The sequence below is a fragment of the Dasypus novemcinctus genome, chromosome 2 (genome assembly GCF_030445035.2).
Source record: "Dasypus novemcinctus isolate mDasNov1 chromosome 2, mDasNov1.1.hap2, whole genome shotgun sequence".
NCBI lineage: Eukaryota > Metazoa > Chordata > Mammalia > Cingulata > Dasypodidae > Dasypus > Dasypus novemcinctus.
Window position 1 is genome coordinate 170,380,366 of NC_080674.1, and position 23,183 is coordinate 170,403,548.

Here is a 23,183-nt window from a genome sequence, read left to right on the forward strand (position 1 = left end):
AGCTGGCTTTGTGTCCTGGCCTGGGGAGCCAGAGGGCATCTGCTGGCAGATGCAAAGACCCATCCTAGGTAAAAGCAACGAGGCTCCCTGGAAGCCTGTGTTTCCATATGAGGCATCCCAGGGAGTCAGTCTGAGCCTGGTCCTCCCCTCTTGTGCTCTCACACTGCCTGTGCCCATGCCACGAGGTGGGCACACCCTGAGGCCCCTCTCCAGACACAGGTCTAGGATGCCGAGACACAAGGTACATCTTGCGCCTGCGAGGAGCTCACAGTGAGAGCCCGATGCCGGGTGCCAAGTGCCAAGAAAGGAGTGAGCATGAAGCTGGACCCATGTCATGTGGCAGAGGCGAGAGAGGCCTGAAGGACAAGCAAAGTGGCCCTGACGCTGAGCCCCATCGCATGCCCTCATTCTATCAGGTGCACCCACAACCTGCCAAAATCCATTAGCTGTTGGATTTAAGATCTGATTAATTTTAAACTTAGTGGATGCATCTTACAGCAACAGACAGCTAAGCCAGCTAGACAGATGGGATGGACTCTCAGATTTAATATGGTCACAGACCTGGTCACCAGAAAAAGATCCCTCTCACCTTCACTGTCCCCACTGGCCTGGTGAGGGGCTGTGTCTCCCATCTTGTTTAGTGAAGAGGTTCAAGGGCACAGGAGTACCAGGGAAGAACCTGGCTCCTGCTCCTTGTACTGGCTGGCACCCCCTGCCCGCAGTAAGGGTCGGAACAGGGATGCCGGGGTGAGGGGTTCTAGCTGAACAGAAGCAAGTGGGCCAGGAGGGACTTTGATCAAAGGAGGGGTTTAAGAGCTGAGTGCCGGATAAAGGGGGCACCAGACTGGAGAGGGAGGAGAGGAAGAGATTTCTCCAGCACCATTTGGACAGGAGGAGCTGGCTTTGTCCTGACTGGTCAGAAGGTCTGTATAATGGGGTCTTGTTCCTGGGCCCCAGCCTCAGATGGGCAACCCCGCCCCCCCTCCAGCAGGGATGACAATGCCTTTCTTATAAAGATGATCTATCGTATTTGTGAACCCCTTGCAGGCTGGTCACAAACCCCAAACATTAACCTAAGCTTGTGCTATGTGCAGGGGCGGTGGCCTCATGTGCAGGAATTGTAAACAGAAAAAAAAGAAGAAAAAAAAAAAGACCCTGTCATGTACCTACCACATGTCTCACACAGTTCTTACAGTCTCACTCTTAATCCTGGCATTCGCATAAGATATCTCCCCCCAGTTTACAGAAGAGGAAGCGAGCCCAGACTGATTTCTTTCTTCTTAATCCATAATCCATGTACATCAGGCAAGCTCTGTTCTAGACACGGAGACCTCAGTTTCGAACAAGACAAACACAGCTCTGTTCTCATGGAGCATATATTCTAGTGTGGGGAGAAAGATAATAAATAAGCCAAAAACAATTTAAGATACTGGAAGTGCTATAAAGAAAATAAAAAGGATGATTTAATAGAGTGGCATGGAGGGGCAACCATGCAACAGACTGAAATGTAGACTCCAAACAGAGTGAACAGTCAGTGCAAAGGCCCTGTGACTGGAACCAGCTTGCTGAGTTCAGGAAGAGAAAGGAAATCTGCGTGGCCGGAGAGTAATGGGGGTAGGCAGAGGACATAGGAGTCAAGGTGGGTGAGCAGGCAAGGGCCAGATTATGTTGGGTAAGAGAAACAGGGGAGTAGGATGTTTTTTTAAGAGCAAAAGGAAGAGGCTGGAGGACTTTAAGCAGTGGACTGATAATCTAATTTCAGGCTGCTATAGGAAGAATGGACAAGGGGGCCAGGTTCAGAGAAGTTCATTTATCAAGATTTCACCACCACCACTAATTTGCATCCAGCATCCAAACTCTTTCCAGAGTCACATTTTACACACTGTAGTAGGATGCTGTACTGGAATCTCAAATCTGATGAAATGGGGCTCTGACTATCCCAAGCTTGCCAAATCTCAACTTCTCGGAACCTTGCCTCCAGCCATCAGTTAAATGAGAATAACTTCTCAGGATTCTATAATGACAATTAAATAATAGCACATATATAAATACACTGTGTATTCCTCTGGCAACCTTCAACGAATAGTGTCTGCTGTGGGCCAAGAACTTGTAAAGTTGTTCTACAGTGTTAGGAATTTACTGTACAGTAGATGTTTAATTAAAAATTACCATGTCTGACACAGTGGTTGAAAGGGCAAGTCTAGAGCCAAGGCTTCTTAACCTTTTCTGTTCCATGGACACCTCTGCCAAGTCAGGTGAAATCCATGGACTAAGTCCACACTATACTGTGCATTATTTAATAAATGTATCATACTTGCACCAACATGTCCTCACAAGAATAACGTTTTTTTTTTAAATGTTCAATTCACGCTCATGGATGCCCTGTTAAAACCCCTGATCTAAAGTCATGTATATTACTAGAAGGAAAGTTAAAAACTGCAAAGTGGGACTGTGTAAGATAGTAAAACCTCATGTAAAACACGAATATGATGATATTGCCTATACAGGACTGTTTTTACAAAATATAAATACCAATGTACTAGAGAGAAGGAAACAGAATAGCAGCTATGTACAGTAGGGGAAGCACAGAGAGACTGAGATGTGATGAGTTTTGCTTGTTTGTTTTTTGTTTATTATTATTATTGGAATAATGAAAGTACTCTAAGGATGACTGAAGTGATGAATGCACGAATACATGATTATACTGAATACCACTGATTGTACATTTTGGATGGATTTATAATTTATTAATATATATCAATAAAATTAGATTTGTTAAAAAAATATTACCCTGTCTGACAAAAACTGAGGGCCAGCCCTCATTCCTCAAGAAAGGTGAGGCCAGAGTGGATACTGGGTTCGAGTCTTCATTTTCACTTCTCCCTGAAACCTCTCCATTTGGCCACATAGTCTTGAGAATCACCTTCTTTGAAGAGGGAGGGGACATAAAATGCAGGAGAAAAGAGCAGTATTTGGGGAAGGACTGACATTATAACCAAATGAAGTTGGGATTCACCCTCCTTAGACAGCAGCAAGTCCAGGTGACCAGGGGTACGTCCCCCCAAGTGAGTTTTCCATGTACGTCTAAAACCAGGAAAAGCCACCTTTCTTCAGAGGGGTAAGCCCAACCAGCCAACTACTATGGAGGAGGCCTGGGGAAAGCGCCATTGTGGAAACTGCTCCCCTGAGTGTCTGCAGGAGCATTTAGAACCTCTTGCTTACATACAAAAGGTTGGGGATTCTCAGGTATCTGACCTGGATGAGTTTATACTGCTCCTGGAAATCCTTCCCACTAGAAAGGGGCAAATCAGGTTAGAGTCATTCCTCCTAAACGCTAAGCAGACATGACAACCACTACACCCATAATAAACAAGGAAGCTCAATTTTCAATTCCCATGTCAGCTCTCGCTAACTCCATTTAACCACCACCTCCAGAAAAGGACTGCCAGATCTATCACCCCCACCGCCCCTGCCTTTTAAATGCACCACCAAGACCTGGATTTCTTTTCCAGATACCTAGAATGAATGTGCTGCACCTGGGCCATTCTGCTCTGGGAGAAGAACACGGGAACCAGAGAAAAGCTGCAGCCTGGACAAGCACCAGGAGACAGAGATAAAATGGAGAGGTACAAGAAAAGAGGAAAAAAGCATTAATTTGGTTGAAGACAGTCACTCTCTAATGAGGGAAAAAACCCTGAGTAGCTCCCACTGACAACTGCTGCAAATGGGCTAGATGTGGGACCTATCTGTATAGGGACCAAGGTACCCCCATCCCCTACTTCACATCTGGTCCCCAACTCGCCCTTCCCAGCCTCAGGCCAGGGACGGGAGGGGAGACAGCCAGGTGTTGCCTCCAGCCCACTTACACTTTTCCATCTTCCCAAAGCCCGTCAGCTCCTCTCTCTTTGAGGGGAGGGGGACGCAGGGATCACATTTCAGCTACCCCCACCTTCTGCCACAGGAGGCAAACTGGCAAGGGAGTTTTTGTTTTCTCCATCCAGCCTCCCAGTTTTACAGCCTCGCTTTCAATTAAGCTCTCGTTTCTTAAATTTCAATCATGTAGTCTCATCCTAGAGAGAGATTTCTGGACCGTAATGACGAGTTCTCCGTACTATTATTTACCTAATACTTCTTTATACTGAGTCAATAGTTTTACTTAAATTTATTTTAAGGGGAAACACTATGGCATTAGAGTAAATAGAAAATCTGCATCATTGTCCTACGAAGAACTTGCTAGATATATACTTTTAATTGCACGTTAAAATACATAATATATATATATATTTTTTTAAAGTCCATTCATGTACCATTTTAAATAATCTCGAGCGGCAATACTAAGGGAAAAACTGCCTTAATCGGTGCAGTGTCTATCTCCCTTTAGCTGTCCAGGAGCTCTGGGCTCCTGATCAGAAAAACCAACTTCAAGCTCTCTGATCTCCAGTTTTCTCCCCCAGGTCGGCAGCGTTCACATTCTCTTCTAGATACTCCCAGGGAAGGCAAGGACAGGTGAAAAGAAAGGGGCCGGAGTTCCAAGTCCCTACGCGGGGCGACGTGAGGACACCGAGTGGAGAGCAAGGAGAACTTTAAGGGCGGGAGGGACTGACCTTTTCGCGCAGGGTGCAGTGAACGTCCGAGGCCACGCGTGCTTCCCACCACGGCTCATCCATCGCGGATACAGCGCCGCAATCCGGGGCTACCGGGCTCTGAGGGCGCACCCTGCGTAGAAACCCGCAACTTCAGCGGCCGAAGCGCGCCCCCCGGCTCTGATCCCCGGCATCCCTATCCTCGCTGGCCCCGGGTCCGGGCCCCGGACGAGCGCCCCCTCCTGCCCCGCCCGGAGGAGCTGGCGGTCGCCTCCCGTCCCAGGAAGGTGGAGGTGTCCCCTCCCCTCCGCTCGCTGGACCTGGGGCAATCTAGAGTTCTGCGACAACTTGCAGAATCTTTATTTTCACTAGTGCAAAAGTTGCAGAGAAAGTTGCCGACTCCGCCAGTTCGCCCGAGGCTGGGGCTCCGGCGGCGGCCACCGGCTCGCCGTCCCCAACTCCTCCCCCGCCGCCTAGCCTTTGTCCTGCTCCCACATCCTGCCCTCGAGCGGGGAGCGAAACTCACACATCCCTCTCCCGGCGTGGGGGGCTGCGGGCGCCCGGTCCCTTTCAGGGCCACGCCGGCAGTGCCCCCGGGCGCCTGCTCGCGGCTGGGTCCCCGCCCGGGGCGCTCCACACTCCGCGGCCGCCGCCGCAGCCCGGCTCGCCCCGGCCAGCGCCGCGCCCCTGCGTGCGCTCGGGTCCCGCCGCGGCTCGCAGCCTCCCGGCCGCCGGGGGCCTCCCTCCCTCGCTGAGGGAATTGGGGGCCGGGCCTCGCGCATGCGCCGCCGGCGCCGGCTCCCCGAGGACCGGGGGGCTGGGAATTGGAGTCTTTCTTTCGCCAGCGCTGGCTCCGCTTCCTGCCCGCCTTCCTCCCTCGCTCGGTGGACAGCTTCCTCTCACCTTCGCCGAGACTCCCAGGACCTACTGCCACCCCCGACCGCCTTGCGGAGAGGAGCGGGGGCACCGCGGCGTCTTCTGCGTGCACCACGCGAGAAACGCGCAGACAGGATCCCCTTAGAAAGTTCTGCCTCCGCGTGCTTCGCTCTAGCCAACTTTCAGTCAGTTCCACCTGTTTTTTCTTTATTTCTTTCTTCTTTTTTGTTTTGACTTGTCCTGCGATGGGGAGATAGATTTCCAAACGGGCCATTTCCAAGAAAGTCACAGAAAATTCACTTTTGTTTATCCACGAGTCCATAATTGTAAGGGATGCCCGTTACTAGTTAACTGGTGTTATTGTGCGCTTGCTCCACGCTTATACTGCAGGAGAACAAGTCCTTTAGGAGGACTGGGGGTTGGGGTGGGGGTGGGGTGCAAAATTGATGTGAGGTGGAGGGGAGAGAGAGGGGGGAGAGAGAGACTTTTGGAAATGAACAGATCCGGAATCAAATCCGATTCCTTCCACCTACCAATTGGGTGGTTTTTGGCAGGTTCCTCAAACTCACTGAACCTGGGATTGCTCATTTGTAAAATGGGAATAAAAATTGCACCAATTTAATTGTGACCAATGGACTGTGATTTACAGCAGTACTGTAATATTCTTGCATCAATGCCAAAGATGTATTGTGTTGATAATGGGGGATATGGAAAAAGTGTGTCAAATGTATGCTATGGACCATGGTTGGCGATAATAGTCTGATGATTTTATCTCATCTGTAAGAAATGTTCCACCAAGGTGTGATGTGTTCGTAACGGGGTGTTGTATGGGAATTCTACACATGTGCAGGATTGTTTTGTAAGTTCACAACTTCTGTAATAAAAACATTCTTTATTTTTAATTATTAAGTGTTCAAAATAAGTATTAAAAAAGATACTATTCCAGCATTTTTTTAAAAAGGGGAAAACATTTTTTTAAAAAAATTGCACCAACTTGCTTGATGTATTGTAGCTTTTAGATAATGTTTTTAAAAGGGATAATTGCCATACCAGGTAGATATATTGAGCACTCAATAAAATAGTTTCACTAGAGAACGTGTAGCTTCTGACTCGTTTCCTACAAGTAAAGACCCAGATTGGGAATAAAAAAAAAATTTGTCAGCTTTGATGAACTTCAGTTGGCGTTTGAAAATTTTAAAATAATCACGATATACTTACTGGTGTGGGCTTCCATTGAAAGACATCGCAATTTCTGTATGCAGGGTACACTGAAAGAAAAAAGGGCTGCATTATTCTTTTATTTATTCCTTTACCTAAACTTCAGCCACGGGAGAGAGGGAAGCTGAAACTTTGGACTTTCCTCCAGGGGCTATTTTAAGATTATTATACACATGCATTATGCACAGCTTTGTATATTATTCTCAGGTGTCTGTCATTTTCCCAATATCTTTGAAGAGTAAGAATATATTTCACCAATAAATTGATGGTTTTGGTTGTGAGTGTCTGTTTACGGGTGGAAATGGTGCAGTACCCTTAGGAGAGGGAGGCTTCTGTGCTGGAGATCAGGGGAATAATGCAACTGAAGATACTCATTGGTTGGCAACCACAGATTTAGAGCAAGCACATTCTATAATCAACTCTCCATGTGTTAAATGAGAAATTCTCCGCCCCTTCTAATCTTCCTGAGGACAAATCAGTTAGATATTTCCAGCCTAGTATTATTTTGTTGACTTCTCACTTGGCACTCAACTTTCCTTTCTCTCTTTGTCTCTTCGTATGACACAAGCTCTCACATTACAGAAATATGTCCATGCTCTTACCCTGGTCCCAGGCCTTGTTCTCCCTAGAGATAGCCAAGGTCTTTTGTTTCCTCCCAGAGGTGATCTGTGCATTTATTGGTATGGACATTGACGCCTCCCCCCCCCACCATTTTACTCAAATGGTAGCATACTATACCCGCCCTTCTGCACCTTGTTTTTTCTTGGGAGATCCTGGAGATTGTTTAATGTCCAGACAAAGGACTACACAGTATCCCATAGACCCGAGGTATGAATCTGTCATGATATATGAAAAGAACGTTTAGGTGGTTTCTGGCCTTTTGCTGCCATAACCATACTGCGGTTACTATCCAAGGCAGGTGTATCAGTGATGTCAATTCCTTGATCACTCTGCTTCCCAGGGGAAGCAAAGGCATATACTTTGAGTAGTGCTTCCTTAGGGTCATGATGCTTTGCTTTGTGTCGTTTAGGACCAAAAGCATGAAGCTTGGCTAAGATTATAGGGACAAAAGAGAGACATCTGGGCCCCTACTTTGGCCTTTAACCAAAAACCGCACCTACTCCTTTAAACCATCTCTAGCAGTGCACACTCTCCCTAGTCCTGAGAGCATTTGCCAAATGCTTTAGCATCCTTGACCAGAAATTCTTGAGATACAAGTCTACAGATAGTTCTGAGACTAAGGCAGGAAGAATAAAAGAGCAGCATTCCATAGAGAACTCAAAGCCTGAACATTTGTAAAACTGGTCCATATCACTTTTTAAAAAAATTTAAATAGAAGGTATAAAATCAAAAAGGTACAAAAGGAATACATGAAAAATAAATCTTCCCTGTATGAGTGACATACTTCAATAAAATTTTATTTTTAAAAATTTTTGAAAAAATAAATCTTCCAAGTCTGGCTTCATAGGTGTGTGACCTTATATTGTTAGGACAGGTCCCCATGCTCAAGAGAGCTCTGTCTTTGGTTTATTGCTCAGTTGTTGCCATCTTGAAATTCTTAATGTTTTTATCTTTGAGTATAGTGATTTGTAAATGAAGCCTGATAGGACAGGGGAGTATGCAGTTGAGCAATGGAGATATGCATAGATATGTCCACTGTTTCTTGGTGTCCTCCACGCCACATAAGCACAGAATTACAGTGGACCTTCTATGCATGAGAGTTCAGCAAGACGCAAAGAAAGTTCAAGGTAAGCAAGTTACATCCACAACTTAGGGTGGGTGGGTTCTGACAACCCCAAGAAGCCATGCTTCCTTTGAAGGCAGAAAGAAGGCAAAAGCATGCTGAGGAACACATAAGCGACCAAGGAACCCTTATCGTATCCTTTCTTACAAGTGTTACTTCCCTGTATTAGGCAACCGCGGATTAAGGCATTATAAGGAAAGGGAAAGATGGGCAACCCATAGATCCTTTTTCTTTCCTCCCTTCTTTATTTGCCCTGGAACAAAGGAAAGTGCCTGTGTCAAAAAGTGAAATAAAAGCAGTTGAGTCTCTTTTGTGCATTTCCACTGTTATGGTAAGAACTAAATATAGTCGATTCTTGTTAGTTGTGGTAGTCATGTTCTAAAATGTTATCTCAAGCACTGAATCAGTGAATACTGAACCACTGCTCCTAGGGGAAATACAGGGGTAGGTGCCTGCGAGCCTTTGGCCACAACCATGTTGTCATCTCATCAATACATAACCTTTTGAAACATGGGTTTCTGTTGAAAGAAATTTTACTTAAAATGTCTTGGGCCATTAACCCAGCAATGCCTGAATTGAGCTTATCTAACACTTGTATTTTTTCGTTAAGGCGAGTCACAACCCAATACTATGCTTAGGGACCTTTTAAATAGTGAAAACACCAACAGAAAGCACAAAAATGTGAAAAATGGGTCACTGAAAATACTGTGAAAAAAACACCTGTTTAGTGTGAGGGTGGAAACAAGAAGGTAGACAGCTGCCTCCTTAGGGTTCAGCTAGGAACGTGTGTTAGGCGACTCAGTTTTGTTACCCAGCTCATGTTCATGAATGACCATGAAAGAGCTGCAAGAATGATTTTATTTTTAAAATATTTAATCCATTTATGGGAATAGAAGGAATGCAACAAATATTAGAATTTTATAATATACATTAGACATTTATGTAAAAAATGCTTTAGTTTTCAAAGAAGTTTCTCCTGTTTTCCCTGTCTTTTCTATCTTCCTCAGAACAGGAAGTAGTAATTACTACTTTCATAGATAAGCTGCTCCGTTATGTTGGTAAGTAATTATATCTTTGTATTTCAAGTCATTATCATCTCCAAAAACTCTACCCTTCATTTCACTGCATGGTCTCACTGCACTCTTTCACAATAAAATTGCTTGCATTCAAATTAGAAGAGCCCAAAGGAATTAGAGCAAACAGCAGTCAGATAAATGCAAATGAATGTTAGAGGTCCAAGGATTTCTAATTACTGATTTAGTAGTAAAGATGTCTGCTGGCACAAACCTACTTACTTATATTATTCAGAGTACAATAATAGAAAGGAAAGGAAAAAAGAAAGGAATGAGGGCATTATATATCACTAAATACACTGTAAATAAAAATACCATGTATTTATTGATGGGTATCAGGTAAATAGCTAAACTATCCTGAATCTTGGCCTCAGAGAAAAAGTTCAGACAGTTCTAAAGAAGGTGCTGCATATTATCAGGTCCATTTTTAAAACAATAAGATCTTTTGGGGGTAATCACTTTAGGCTTTCTTTTTATCAGAGATTTCTGTTGGTCCTTTTGTTGGTAATTCATTTGCATGTCTACTTTACTTTTATTTTCATCATTGGGCTCTTATAAAGCTTTTCTACACCATAAAGTACTGCTGAAAGGGGAAATGAGAGGGTACATATATGGCTCCAGGAATTTTTTGTAGATCCTGAGCAGAACTGGAATGACGATATCAAGAATGCACATGGTGGCAAACGGACTTTGGCCCAGTGGTTAGGGTGTCCGTCTACCACACGGGAGGTCCCGGCCCCGGGCCTCCTTGACCCGTGTGGAGCTGGCCCATGTGCAGTGCTGATGCGCTCAAGGAGTGCCCTGCTACACAGGGGTGTCCCCCGCGTAGGGGAGCCCCACACGCAAGGAGTGCACCCGTAAGGAGAGCCACCGAGCGCGAAAGAAAGTGCAGCCTGCCCAGGAATGGCACCGCCCACACTTCCCATGCCGCTGACGCTGACGACAACAGAAGCGGACAAAGAAACAAGACGCAGCAAAAGGACACAGAAAACAGACAACCGGGGGAGGGGAGGGGAATTAAATAAATAAAAATAAATCTTTTTTTAAAAAAAAAAAAGAATGCACATGGTCCCAGGCTTGACCTAAATGTGAGCGCGCAGGTGGGCCCAGGGGCAGAAGAGGACAGAAATGAGAACCGTATGTCCAAAGTGCCAGAACTAGGGCACAGAGTCCAACCCAGCACAGAGTCTTGGTCACAAATCCAAGAGTATTGGTTTTAGGGTTACAAATAAATTTCAGCAAGCAGGTCATTCACAAATACGAAATTCACAAATAATGAGATCAACTGTACTTATGAATGAGCTACAAATTAGAGTTGTCATTTCAGTGACATCGCATTTAACTGCTCTTATTTTTGCCTTTGAATCTGGTATTGCACAATATAAAGATGAATAGTAAAACTCAGGCCAGTACTTTAAAATTTTAATTTATCTTTACCTAAAATATGAATATCATTAAATAGCAAATTAAAAACACCATGACAGGAGAGTGGATGTAGCTCAGTGTAGAGCACCTCCTTCCCATGTATGAGGTCCTGGGTTCAATCCCTGGTACCGTCTAAAAAAACAAACGAACAAAAGCCTGGCAAAACAAAAATATAAAAACCCCACATGACAGGTTGAGGTAAGTGCAAAAAAAACAGGAAACACTTTATATTTTAGTACCTTTAACGACACTTTTCCCTGCTTGTTTGGACAAGGGGCCCCACATTTTCATTTTGCACAGGGCCCTGCAAATTGTGTAGCCTTCCCTGCTTCCACCCTTGTTCCCGGTGAACTCCACCCCACAGGAAACCCACTTAGGTTTCCTTCCAAAAATACTCCATGCCATGAACTACCCCTCCCCTGCCTCTCCTTTCCATGGGCAATTCTTGGGGCAAAATTTTCACCATTGCCGATGACATATTTTTATTAACATGAGAAAATCTACAACTTGTTGATTACTTAGCATATGCTAGGCACTGTGCCAGCTGCCCGGGCAGTCCCTGAGAATAGGCTTTCCTTACCCCTAAACTGTTATCCATCCCCTTTTCCAGTGTCTTCCACCCCCTGTCTAATTGCCCTCCCATAGTTCAGTCTTCTTGAAACATGCTCTGCATCTTCTTTTCATCTTAGCACAATGTCTGAGAGGCAAGGGGTGGGCAAGACACGTTTACTGAATTAATAACGTGGTAGACTGAATTTTGAACTGCAATTTAGAGGTGCTCTTCCTCTGAACCTGCATTCCCGCGGGTGTGAACCCGTGGTAAATAGGACCTCTTGAATTCCTTCTTTGTAGTTAAGGTGTGGCCCATCTGAATCAGGGTGGGCCTTCATCTGGATCCCTGGAGGTCTTTATATAAGCAACAGAAATTCAGACATAGATGGAGGAAAAGCTACGGGGAGGAGCCGAAGCTGAAGTCAGGGGAACTCGGAAGGGAAAGGAGAGGATATAGCCATGTGACATGGGGCAGGGCTACAAGCCAAGGCACCCCGAGGATCACCAGCAGCCAGCCCCAGAATGTTCCAGGCCTGGGGGAGAAAGCATCACCTTGCTGTCACCCCCATTTTGGACTTCTCCTAGCCTCCAAACTGTGAGCCAGTGAATTCCCATTGTTTATGCCAACTCATTAGGTGGTGTTTGTCATAGCAGCCTGGGAAACTGAGACAAATAAATAAATTATGGACATAGGGATAAGGGGGATAATGGGAGCTAAAGAAATCGTCTGGCCTAGACGTCAGGCTGGCAAGGAGTTATTGTTCCCCTTTTTCAAAGGGGACCCAGAAAGTTTTGTGACCCTGAATAAGCCATGTATGTTCTTTGGGCCTCCTTGTCCATACTAGTAAAACGGAAGAACTGCTCTTTCTTTAAAGGGCTGCTGGGACTGTGAAAAGAAGAAACATAAGTAGAAATATATACTTTTTTTTTTTTAAGATTTGTTTATTCCCCCCACCCCCCTTGTTGTTTGCACTCGCTATCTGCGCAGGCCACCAGCTCTCCGTGGTGGCACAGGCCAGCTCACCTTCACCAGGAGGCCCCAGGAATCGAACCTGAGGCCGCCTCTATGGTAGATGGGAGCCCAATTGCTTGAGCCACATCCACGCCCCCTATATACCTCTAATATTTGTCATTCATAAGAATAACAAAACGGGCTGGAGCCTTCCTATGATGTGGCTATTTAGAACCCTGAGCAGGGATCGGGCTCTGGGAACACTCACCGTGCGGCACTGGGCGAGCAGCCTCCTTTCTGTGGGTCTCGGTTGCTAGCTCTGTGAAAGGACAGAGTGGGATTACGTGCCAGCGGAAACAAACCCACAGGCTAAGGGGATTAGGAAGGAAATATAAATGGGGGTACGAAAAACCTCACAGTCCTCCCAGACCTACTTTCTCCTCCGCTTTGAAAGAGACTCAAAAATCTCTCTTTGTGAGAAAAACCACAGTTCGAGTTAGACAGTAAATGGCAACCCCAGCCTCGGTGCCTGGGAAACAAAACGGAGCGGTGAGGTCTGCGGTGGACCAGGAAGTGCTTGCTGTGTCCACAGTGGGGAGCCACCGTGGTTCCGGCTGGGGAATTCAGACCCACTATGGCCAGACTGTTAGATTTTTCAAAAGAAGGAAGAAGTCGAGCTATGTCCTGATTTTAAAATATTGGCTTTTTTTGTCGTTGTTCATGCTGTGTGGGCCAACCACAGCATCACCCCTGGGCTGTAACTCTGGAATAGGTGTGCCCTTGGGAGCCCTCTGCCTGCCGAGGATTGGGGGGCGGGGGGGGGGGGGTTGTGCAGCAAGAAGCCAAGGGCTCCCCAGACTCCAGGAGGAGGACATAAAAGGGGCCATTAACTTCAAAGTCACACGGTCTGCCAGACCCCCTCCTCTGACAGACAATGAACGGGAAGGAGACTCGAGACTGCACAGTAAACGCACCAGACAAGCCCGATGGGGCTGCGGAACCCTGGAGCTGGAGGAGGGCCTAACAGCCAGCGGCAGGCTGCTGCTTTCCTCGGGCCGCCACAAGATCACCTTCCACGAGGCGCTTCCAGAGACGGAGGGTCAGGGCAGCAGCCGCTCGGCTGGGGAGACCGAGGCTGGGGGAGGGCAAGGAGGGGGCTGCCGCGGGATCTCTCAGTTTTAAAGTTTTGGCTACACAAATATCACTCTCCTTGTATCACTATTTTTTTTTAAAGATTTATTTTATGTATTTATTTCTCCCCACCCCCTTGTTGTTTGCCCTGGCTGTGTTTGTCTTCCTTGTTCTTTAGGCGGCACTGGGAGCCGAACCCAGGACCTCTGATGTGGGAGGGGGTGCCTAATCGCTTGAGCCGCTCTGCTCCTGCTTTGTTGTGTCTTTCACTGTGTTTCTTTCTCCCTGCCTCTCTTGCTGCCCTCTCTTGTTGCGTCAGCCCACCGTGCCCGCCCATCACGTCAGCTCACTGTCTTCTTTAGGAGGCACCAGGATCCAAACCTGCGACTTCCCATGTAGGCAGGAGCCCAGGCACCTGAGCCACATCTGCTTCCCACCTTGTATCACTATTTTTAAAAAATTTCTCTTCCCCCTCAACTCCCCCATGTTCGCTCTCTTGTGTCCATTAGCTGTGTGTTCTTCTCTGTCCTCTTGCTTTCTCGGCGGCACCGGGAATCTATGTCTCTTTTTGTTGCATCATCTTGCTGCATCAGCTCTCCGTGTGCACCATGCCACTCCCGGGTGGGCTGCACTTTTTCGCAAGGGACAGCTCTCCTTACAGGGTGCATTCCTTGTGCGTGGGGCTCCCCTATTGGGGGACACCCCTATGTGGCACGGCACTCCTTGCACATGGCAGCACTGAGCATGGGCCAGTTCACCACATGGGTCAGGAGGCCCTGGGTTTGAACTCTGGACCTTCTATATGGTAGGCGGATGCTCTATCAGTTGAGCCACATCTGCCTCCCTTGTATCACTATTAAAGCATGATTAAAATCCTATTAGTATGCTGGCTTTGGCAGCACATACACTAAAATTGGAACAATACAGAGAAGATTAGTGTGCCTCCCGCACCCTAAAAAATCCTCTTAGGGGAGCCAGTGTAGCTCACTGGTTGAGCACTGGCTTCCCACATAAGAGGTCTAGGGTTCAATCTCCAGCTGCAGTAACTGAAAAAAAAATCCTATTAAGCTCTTGAACAACACCATCCTTCTCTCGCCACCAGGTAACCACTGTTATATCAATTTAATGGTATCATTAGAGACTCTAGAGGGTAAGGGAAGCCAGGTGGAAGGCTATGGAATAATCCAGCCAAGTGAGGACAGCACTTGGACCAGGTGGAAGCAGTGCAGGAGGTGAGAAGGGGCTGGATTCCAGGTGGATTTTGAAGTTAAAGCTGATAGGATCTGTTGATGCACCAGATGTGAGGTGTGACAAAAAGAGGGAATCAAGGCTGACTACAAGGTTTAATTCTAAGCATCTATAAGAACAGAGTAAGTGTACTGAGATGGAGCACTAAATCCAGTCATCCAGGACATTTTTGATGTCTTGCCCTTCCCTGACCTCCCACCGGGGGCTGCCCCACCCTGCCCACCCAGCCTCCTGCCAGCTCAGGGCTCAGAGTAAGATGCCTCGGATTTCATTCTTGGCTGTGCTTCTGGATGATCTCAGGCAAGTTACTTAACCCCAGATTCCTCATTTGCAAAATGGGGATAATAATAGTACCGTCTTTATAGAGTTGTGTGAAGGTCAAGTAATACAATGCCTAGTATGTAGAGGATGCTGAATAAGTATGAGCCAAAATTACTATATAATTATTAAGTTGTTACCATTTGTATATACCATTTTATATTCTACTGCTTTAAAGCCTAAAATTATCTCATGAGTATTTTACCAGGACCTGAAATATTTTAATGGCTGCATAATATTTTATCATGGAGATAAATAAATCATATTTAGCAGTACTTGAATGTTTATAATCTTGTTATTTATATATTTATATTGACTAGCTTTTTTTAAAAAAGATTTATTATTTATTTATTTATTTCCTGTTCCCCGCCCCTCCCAGTTGTCTGCTCTCTGTGTCCATTCGCTGTGTGTTCTTCTGTGTCTGCTTGTATTCTTGCCAGTGGCCTGGGAATCTGTGTCTCTTTTTGTTGTGTCATCTTGCTGCATCAGCTCTCCCTGTGTGTGGCGCCCGTCCTGGCCAGGATGTGCTTTTGTTGTGCGGGGCGGCTCTCCTTACAGGGCACACTCCTTGCACGTGGGGCTCCCCCATGTGGGGGACACCCCTGCGTGGTACAGCACTCCCTGTGCGCATCAGCACTGCACGTGGGCCAGCTCACCACATGGGCCAGGAGGCCCTGGGTTTGAACCCTGGACCTCCCGTGTGTTAGGCAGATGCTCTATCCATTGAGCCAAATCTGCTTCCCGCAATTGGAAATTGAGATTATGTTTGGGAAGATGCCATAGCAAGGAGAGGCTGAGTTTACAATAGAAGACAAGATCCCCTGGAAGACAGAGGTCAAGAAATTAGAGGCCAGAGTCTGGGAAGGGACATCTGTCTGTGCAGATATTGAAATCACCAGGAATTAGAATAAGAGCGTATGAGAGAGAGTGACAGTGAGCCAGGAGCTAAAATCCTTAAGCAACGAGGGGGTGCCCTGGTAGTGTGGAGGTGCCTGCCACAAGGAGGGGTACTAGGAGGGGGACTCTGATGACATGAGGATCCTAGCCAGAAGGTTTTACAGAGGAAGGAAGGACGAAGGTCTGTTAGTAAAAGGAAGGAGTGAGGAGGAGCGTGGAGGATCCGGGCCCACGGTGCCGCGGGATGGACGCAGCCGCTGGGGAAGCACCAGGGAAGCGGGGCTCTCGGGGACAGCCGGGGCTCTGTTCAGTGTGTGGCTCTCGATGCTGGCCGCTAATTGGAAGCACCTGGGGAATTTCCAAACCCTTTCACTGCCCAGATCCCACCATCAGAGATTTTTATTTAATTAGTCTAGCCAGGCGCCTGGGCGTCCATATAATTTTACACTTTCCAGGTGATATTAACGTGCAGCCAGGGAGTGAGAGCTGGAAGCTAAGGGAACCCTCAGGAGTGCGGAGGACACAGTGGCGGGTCTCAGGAGATGGGGTCAGAACAGGGGAGTGTGGTAGACCCAATTATGAACCCCAGAAACAACGAACAAACATCCTTAATCCCTTCCATGGTGATGCTGACACTGCGGAAACCATTGTAAAAAGGATCTTTTGAAGATGTTATTTTTAGTTAAAGTATCACCCAACTGACCCAGGCTGGGCTTTAGTCCAGATTACTGGAGCTCTTCCTAAGCAGTAGGAAATTCAGATAGAGTGAAGCCGCATGGAGGAACAGAAGCTGGAAGCCAAAGGAACCCGGAAAGAAAAGAGAAGAAGCTGCCACGTGCATCGCCACGTGACGGAAAAGCAGCACCCAAGGATCAGCCCCAGAACGCCACCGTCTTACGGGGGAAGGCGTCGACTTGCTGATGGACTCGCCTGGACACTGTGAGCCGCTAAATTCCCGCTGTTCGAGCTAACTCGCTGAACAGTTTGTTTCAGGAGCCAGGAAACTAAGACAGGGTGTGGGGAAGGCATGGGGATCCGGGTCTGGGGGAGTGTGGGCAAGCCTGGGAGTCCTGAGCTGCTTTCGGTGACAGACTTGAAGAGGGTTTGGTGCCTCACAGTGCTCTCACCGCCTCTCTTCTCACCTATTCCAGATTAAATTCCAAAGTCAATCAGTCGAATCACTCCCCTGGATCTACCCTTGACCCTCTTGCTCATGATTTGTAGTGTTCACTTGGGTAAACATCAGCCTAGATCAAACCCACCCGTCTGCTCTGCGCCAGCTCCCGGGCCGCCGAGTGTGACTGCACGCCAACACAGCCCTACCAAGGGCCTGCCGGATGTTCACCGCCAAGGAAGTGCACGTGGGCTCTCAATTCTGCCCGGCACGCCACTCGCCTTGGTGGTCCCCAAAGGTGGCCCCTGGACCAGCAGTGTCAGCGTCAGAAACTCTGGGTGGGGCCCAGCAGCCTGTGTTTTGACAAGCCCTTGATTGATTTTCATATGTTGACCCACTCTTGCACTCCTGGGATGGCTCCCATTTGGTCACGGTGTACAATCTTTTAAATCTTGTAGTCTTTTTATTTTATTTTATTTTATTTTATTTTATTTTTAAAGATTTATTTTTATTTATTTAATTCCCCTCCCCACCCCTGGTTGTCTGTTTTCTGTGTCTTTTTGCTGCGTCTTGTTTCTTTGTCCGCTTCTGTTGTCGTCAGCGGCACGGGAAGTGTGGGCGGCGCCATTCCTGGGCAGGCTGCACTTTCTTTCGCCCTGGGCGGCTCTCCTTATGGGTGCACTCCTTGCGCGTGGGGCTCCCCTACGCGGGGGACACCCCTGTGTGGCAGGGCACTCCTTGCGCGCATCAGCACTGCTCATGGGCCAGCTCCACACGGGTCAAGGAGGCCCGGGGCTTGAACCGCGGACCTCCCATGTGGTAGACGGACGCCCTAACCACTGGGCCAAAGTCCGTTTCCTTGTAGTCTTTTTAATGTGCCATTGGTGTGGGAGTCCGATGCTCTCAAGTTTGAGAACCACTGCCCTAATACATTCCCTCTCCCACTCTCCTAGATGATGATTTCATACTTTCTCCTCTCCCTGTAAAGGTCTACTTCCTCTCCCCACTGCACATTCAGCTTGCTTCCTTCTTCACTAAGAAAATAGAAGAAATCAGAAGAACTTCTACAAGTTCCTGCACCACACCTTTCTTGCCCCTCTGCCCGCACATTTGCCTGTATACCCTGCTCTCTTGTTATTTATTCAATTTTTAATTTTTTAAAAGATTATTTATTTCCCCCTCGCACCCCCCCTAATTGTTTTGCACTCGCTGTCTGATCTCTGTGTCCATTCACTGTGTGTTCTTCTGTGTCTGCTTGTCGTCTCTTTAGGTGGCACCGGGAACTGATCCTGGCACTTTCCATAGTGGGAGAGAGGTGCTCAATCTCTTGCGCACATCAGCTCCCTGGTCTGCTGTGTCTCTTATTGTCTCTCCTCTGTGTCTCTTCGTTGCATCATCTTGCTGTGCCAGCTCTCTGCTCGGGCCCACTTGCCGCACAGACCAGCACTCCTGCATGGGCTAGCATTCTGGGTGGGCCAGCTCACTGTGTGGGCCAGCTTGCCTTCACCAGGAGGCCCCAGGAATTGAACTCTGGACCTCCTATACGGTTATTAGGAGCCCAATCACTTGAGCCACATCCATTTTCTATTTTTAATTCTTTTTGAGGTACTAGGGCTGGGGATTGAAACTGGGACCTCGTATGTGGGAAGCAGGCACTCAACTGCTGAGCCACATTGGCTCCCCTGAGTTGGTCTTTTCACTTGTTTGATTGTTGTTTGTTTTGTTTTTAGGAGGCACTGGGAACTGAACCTGGGACCTCCTGTGCAGAAAGCAGGCGCTCAACTGCTTGAGCCACATCTGCTCTCCCCTTGTTATTAAGGATGCCCTGTCCATGCAGGCTCCTAAGGTCAAACCCTCCACTACCACCTGGTCTGAGCCTCCACCGTTTCTTGTCTGGTTTATGGCAAAAGCTTCCTAACTAGTTTCCCTACATCAGCACTTGCCACTTTAGTCTATTCTCCACCTACTAGCCAGAATGATCCTCCTGAGGTGCAATTCACATCCCTTCACTGCTCAAAACCCCTCCATGGCTCCCCATCTGAGAGGAAAGGCCGAGTCCTTCTTGTGACCTACTTGGCCCTAAGTGGTCTCCCACCCCTCTGTTCTCTTTCTGACCTCCTCTCCTCTCAGGCTCCACCTCTGTCCTCCTGCTCTTACCACACAGGCCTCCTTGCTGTGTGGAGGGCAACAAGGTGGAGGGTGTATGCAGGGAAAGGACTGTAATGATAAACTGTGGGATCTGAGCTACGTGCAGACAATCTGGCCCACTCCCACCGCAGGGTCTTTGCACCTGCTGTTTCCTCTCATGCCCAGCTAGCTGCTAGCCCAGCTCTCCAGCATTCTCCAGGTCTTTACTCAAATGCCACCTTCTCAGGGAGACCTTCCCCAGCCACCTATTATACTTTCAGCCCCCAACTATCGACACTTCAATCTCACTTCACTGCTTTGTGTTTTCTCTTAGTACTTAGCCCTATCTATTAGACAATCCAGTTTATTTTTATTTTATTTTATTTATTTTTTTTACCATCTTTACTGTCTCCGCACCTGGAACCTAAGGTCCATGAGGACAGGAATGTTTTACTATTTTGTTTGACTGTCTCAGTGCCCTGCTGAGTGCAAAGTACAGAATTAGATGAGTGAATTAGTACTATCAACCTCTTTGACTTTTCCCTTCTTATTATCCCTTTAAAAGAAAGCAGCTCTCTCCTGAGAACATGCTTCCACTGTAACCCCCATAACTTGAGGTTCTCTGTCTCGCCCCATGTACCAATGGGAGGTGGGTGACCTCCTTGTTTCTCATCGCCACACCCAAACATTCTCACACCTCCTCCATAAACACCCTCTTCCCTGCAACTTCGAAATTTACACCATCAGACCATTTTGTCACTGTCTTCTATGGACCCTGAGAACACTGTCCTCATTCCCTGAAGATCTGAGCCGTTGACTCACTGATACTATCTCCAACACTAGCTCATCAGAATTCTTGGTGATGTCATCATCTTGGTAGGCCTAAGCCTTTCAACACTTTGGTTGAAGTTTTCTTCAACAAACGTGTCCTCCATGCTTCCTCAGCCACTTGATTCACAACCAAAACCTGAGCTTTCTCATTACTAATGACTGCAAATCATCCATTTCAGGTATCACATGCCAGGACCACCATTCCTGTCTTTCCAGTGCACTCCTTCTAGCCCCCCAATTCCAACAACCACTCCAGCCCACTGGGTCCTGAATCCTTTCTTCCACCTTCTCATGTTCTCCCCAACCCACTGCCATGCTCATATTTGCTTCTGTACATAGCTCAGATTCCACACATTATTATCATTATCATTTCCCTGCATCACACCCTTCACTTTGCTGCCCTCTCTCACTTTATGACTTTCCCCTGGCAAAATCACAACCCTTGTTAAAAGCAACTTTCCATCTGTGCTGCCCCTGTACCTGTGCAACCACACATGGCAATAAAAATGTATACAACCATGCTGATGACACCACTTTAAATAATAGCAGCCTCTCCAGGGACAAGTCACTATTGTAAGTGCTTCCCATTTCATCCTCACAACAAGCCCATGAAATACTATTATTATCATCTGAATTGTCAAGAAGAGAAATCTGCACAGAACGGTTAAGGACCTAGCCCAAGATCATACAACTAGTGAGTGGAGGAACTAAAGGGAACCCAGGATCCATCTTCAGAACCACCAGGCAGCCTCTCAGGATCCACTGGTGGGCCACTGATGCTGCCCCGGCAATTATACCGCATTTCCTGAGGCTGGTGGTTCTCAGAGTGGACATCAGATCCACTGGAGGCCTGTTGAACGCAGAGGCTGGGCCCTGCTTCCTGGGTTTCTGAATCAGTGGGTCTTGTGTGGCCCTGATAATCTGCATTCCTAACAAGTGCCAGGGATGCCGCTGGTCTGGGTTCCTCCCTGGAGAACTGTCCCCCAGTTTGCCCCTTCCTCTACAGGCCACTATTTCACTCCTCTTTTCTCAACCTCTATCACCTTGCCTTCATTCCTCTCTGTCCATCAATGACGTTGCTTCTGAACCCACTGAGAAGACAGGGGCAATCAAAACAGAATTTCCACACCCTCCCCATCATATTTCCTTCCCTTTCCACACCTGTGCCCATGCAGCTACTTGCCCTCTGGTATTACAGATGAAATTTCCCTCTATAGGATGTTACGGGAGCCTTAGGAAACAAATACAGATGCTTGATAGACATCGCTATGCAGTATGTCTGAGAGCAAACTCTTCCTTCACTCACCTCCTGCTCCTACCTGTAGAACCTGCTTCTCCCTCGGCCTTTCCCATCTCAGTAAAGGGCAATGCCAGCCTTAAGTGGCCCTGTCTGAAAACGTTGGTATCATCATTGACCCTTCACTTTCTACCACACCCCACGTCCAAACAATTAGCAAACCCCATTGGCCCTAACTTCAAAGACAGTCAGAATCAGATTTTCACCTTCTTGCAAACACCTGGGTCCAAGTCGCCATCACCTTCTGCTTGGATTATCTCAATAACCTCCCTGCTTTTGGCCTTGCCCCCCGCGAGTCCACTCTCAAAATTGTAGTCAGAGGATGCTGTTAAAAACCTAATCACAGACCTTGGCACTTTTCAGCTCAAACCCTAGTGATTCCACATCTTACTCGGTTTGAAAGTGGAAGTCCTTACGATATCCTACAATGCCCTGTATGATCTGAGCATCTGTTACCTCTCTGACCTCATTTCCTGCTACTAGGCCCCTTGCTCACTTGGCTCCTTGAACCAGCCTGACACGTCCCTACAGCAGGCACTTTTCATTGACAATGCTGGGGCCGGGAGCTGGTAGGATTACCGGACTACATTGTGTGCCATTTGTAGACACGAATTTAAAGTGTGATCAGTCAACCCAGCTGTGTGTTTTCTTTAGCCTTTAGCTGGAAAAGACGGAATGGAGAAAGGAAGGGTTGGGTTCGGCCAGAGAGAGGTTTTGTTATCGAAGAACGATGGAGGGAAGAGAAGGGCAAGGATGTTGAGGTCATTTGTGTAAGGGAATGACTGTGATGCTGGACCATGAAACCTAAGCTAGGTGAGAAGGCATTAAATTAGCTAAAGCATATAAAGCACGTACAAAAGGGCCTGGCTCAGTATACATGAGCTACAGTGTCCATCGCCAGTTATTAGTATTCTAAAGCAAACTTAATTGCAAGATCACATTCTGCCCCTGCACTTGATTAAATCTCAATCCTTTAAATAAGAGACGGTTTTGAAGACAAAGCAATAGCAATCCAAGACAAAGATAATACTTAACAGATATCAGATATAAATAAATTAGAAGTTATATTTTGGACTTTACCACTGTCAGGGTGAAAGTCATTATTGCTTTTCAACTATAAGAATTTATAGTGACCAACATACAAAAAACACATCCAAATGCATCCTTTAATTTAAATAAATGAATAAAGACTTACCCCACCAAATGTTTCAGTCTAACAATATTGTGGTTTTCTTTTAGATGTGTGCCTCGTCTTATAAATCGTCACTGACTTGTTTTCAGTTATACATTAATGCTGACACAGAATGTGCTTTTTCATCTGTTACCCATATCTGCCAAGTGGCAAGCTGTGGTTGACTAATTGGAAACACACGACCAAATGGATCAACTTTATCAGTATGTTCCAAGTATCTTAAGGCCATGGCCTGTTTTTCCTGCAAGCCTCAATATTATTCAAAGATTTGGCTAAGAAAAACATACTGTATTTTTTATTCACAAAAATAGAGATGTTAATGGGTAGAATGTCAAAGTCACATATATTTTAAAGATGAAATCATATCAGCAAAATTCAGGACCTGGGCCATGGAACAGAAAATCAACAGATGGGAGTTGTGGTAGGAGGCCCCATCTGCCAATTCAAGGTCTTGCTAATTTGGATTAAAACCAACCCTCTTGTAGCAACACTGTTGTGGAGGAACTGACCTCTACATTTTTTGAGCTGAGTGATTGGGTGGATAGTGTCGCCAATTGCTAAAGTGAGGAGGAACTGGGGCTGGAACTCACAAATGTGGGTTCAAG

The 23,183-nt window shown here is 46.9% G+C and overlaps 1 protein-coding gene and 1 long non-coding RNA gene across 3 annotated transcripts in view; both read right to left on the bottom strand.

Annotated features, from left to right (window-relative positions):
- Positions 1 to 5,203, bottom strand: part of CCNJL (cyclin J like) — a 63,197-nt gene extending 57,994 nt beyond the window's left edge. The window contains exons 1-2 of one of the 2 annotated variants that reach the window (XM_023591344.3): positions 5,110 to 5,203; positions 4,605 to 4,716 (exon numbers count right to left, since the gene is read on the bottom strand). In XM_023591344.3, coding sequence (XP_023447112.2) covers positions 4,605 to 4,667 — 63 coding nt within the window. In that variant the 5' untranslated portion in view covers positions 4,668 to 4,716; positions 5,110 to 5,203. Of the gene's footprint in view, positions 1 to 4,604; positions 5,075 to 5,109 lie in introns of those variants that run through there. The other variant, XM_071210919.1, reaches the window with a different exon arrangement.
- A 197-nt stretch (positions 5,204 to 5,400) lies between these two features.
- LOC131280223 (uncharacterized) lies at positions 5,401 to 22,667 on the bottom strand. Its single transcript, XR_011645306.1, has 3 exons — positions 22,582 to 22,667; positions 6,678 to 6,727; positions 5,401 to 5,699 (listed from the first exon to the last, which is right to left on the bottom strand). It is a non-coding gene; the product is annotated as an uncharacterized lncRNA (long non-coding RNA).
- Between the last annotated feature and the right edge of the window lie 516 nt (positions 22,668 to 23,183).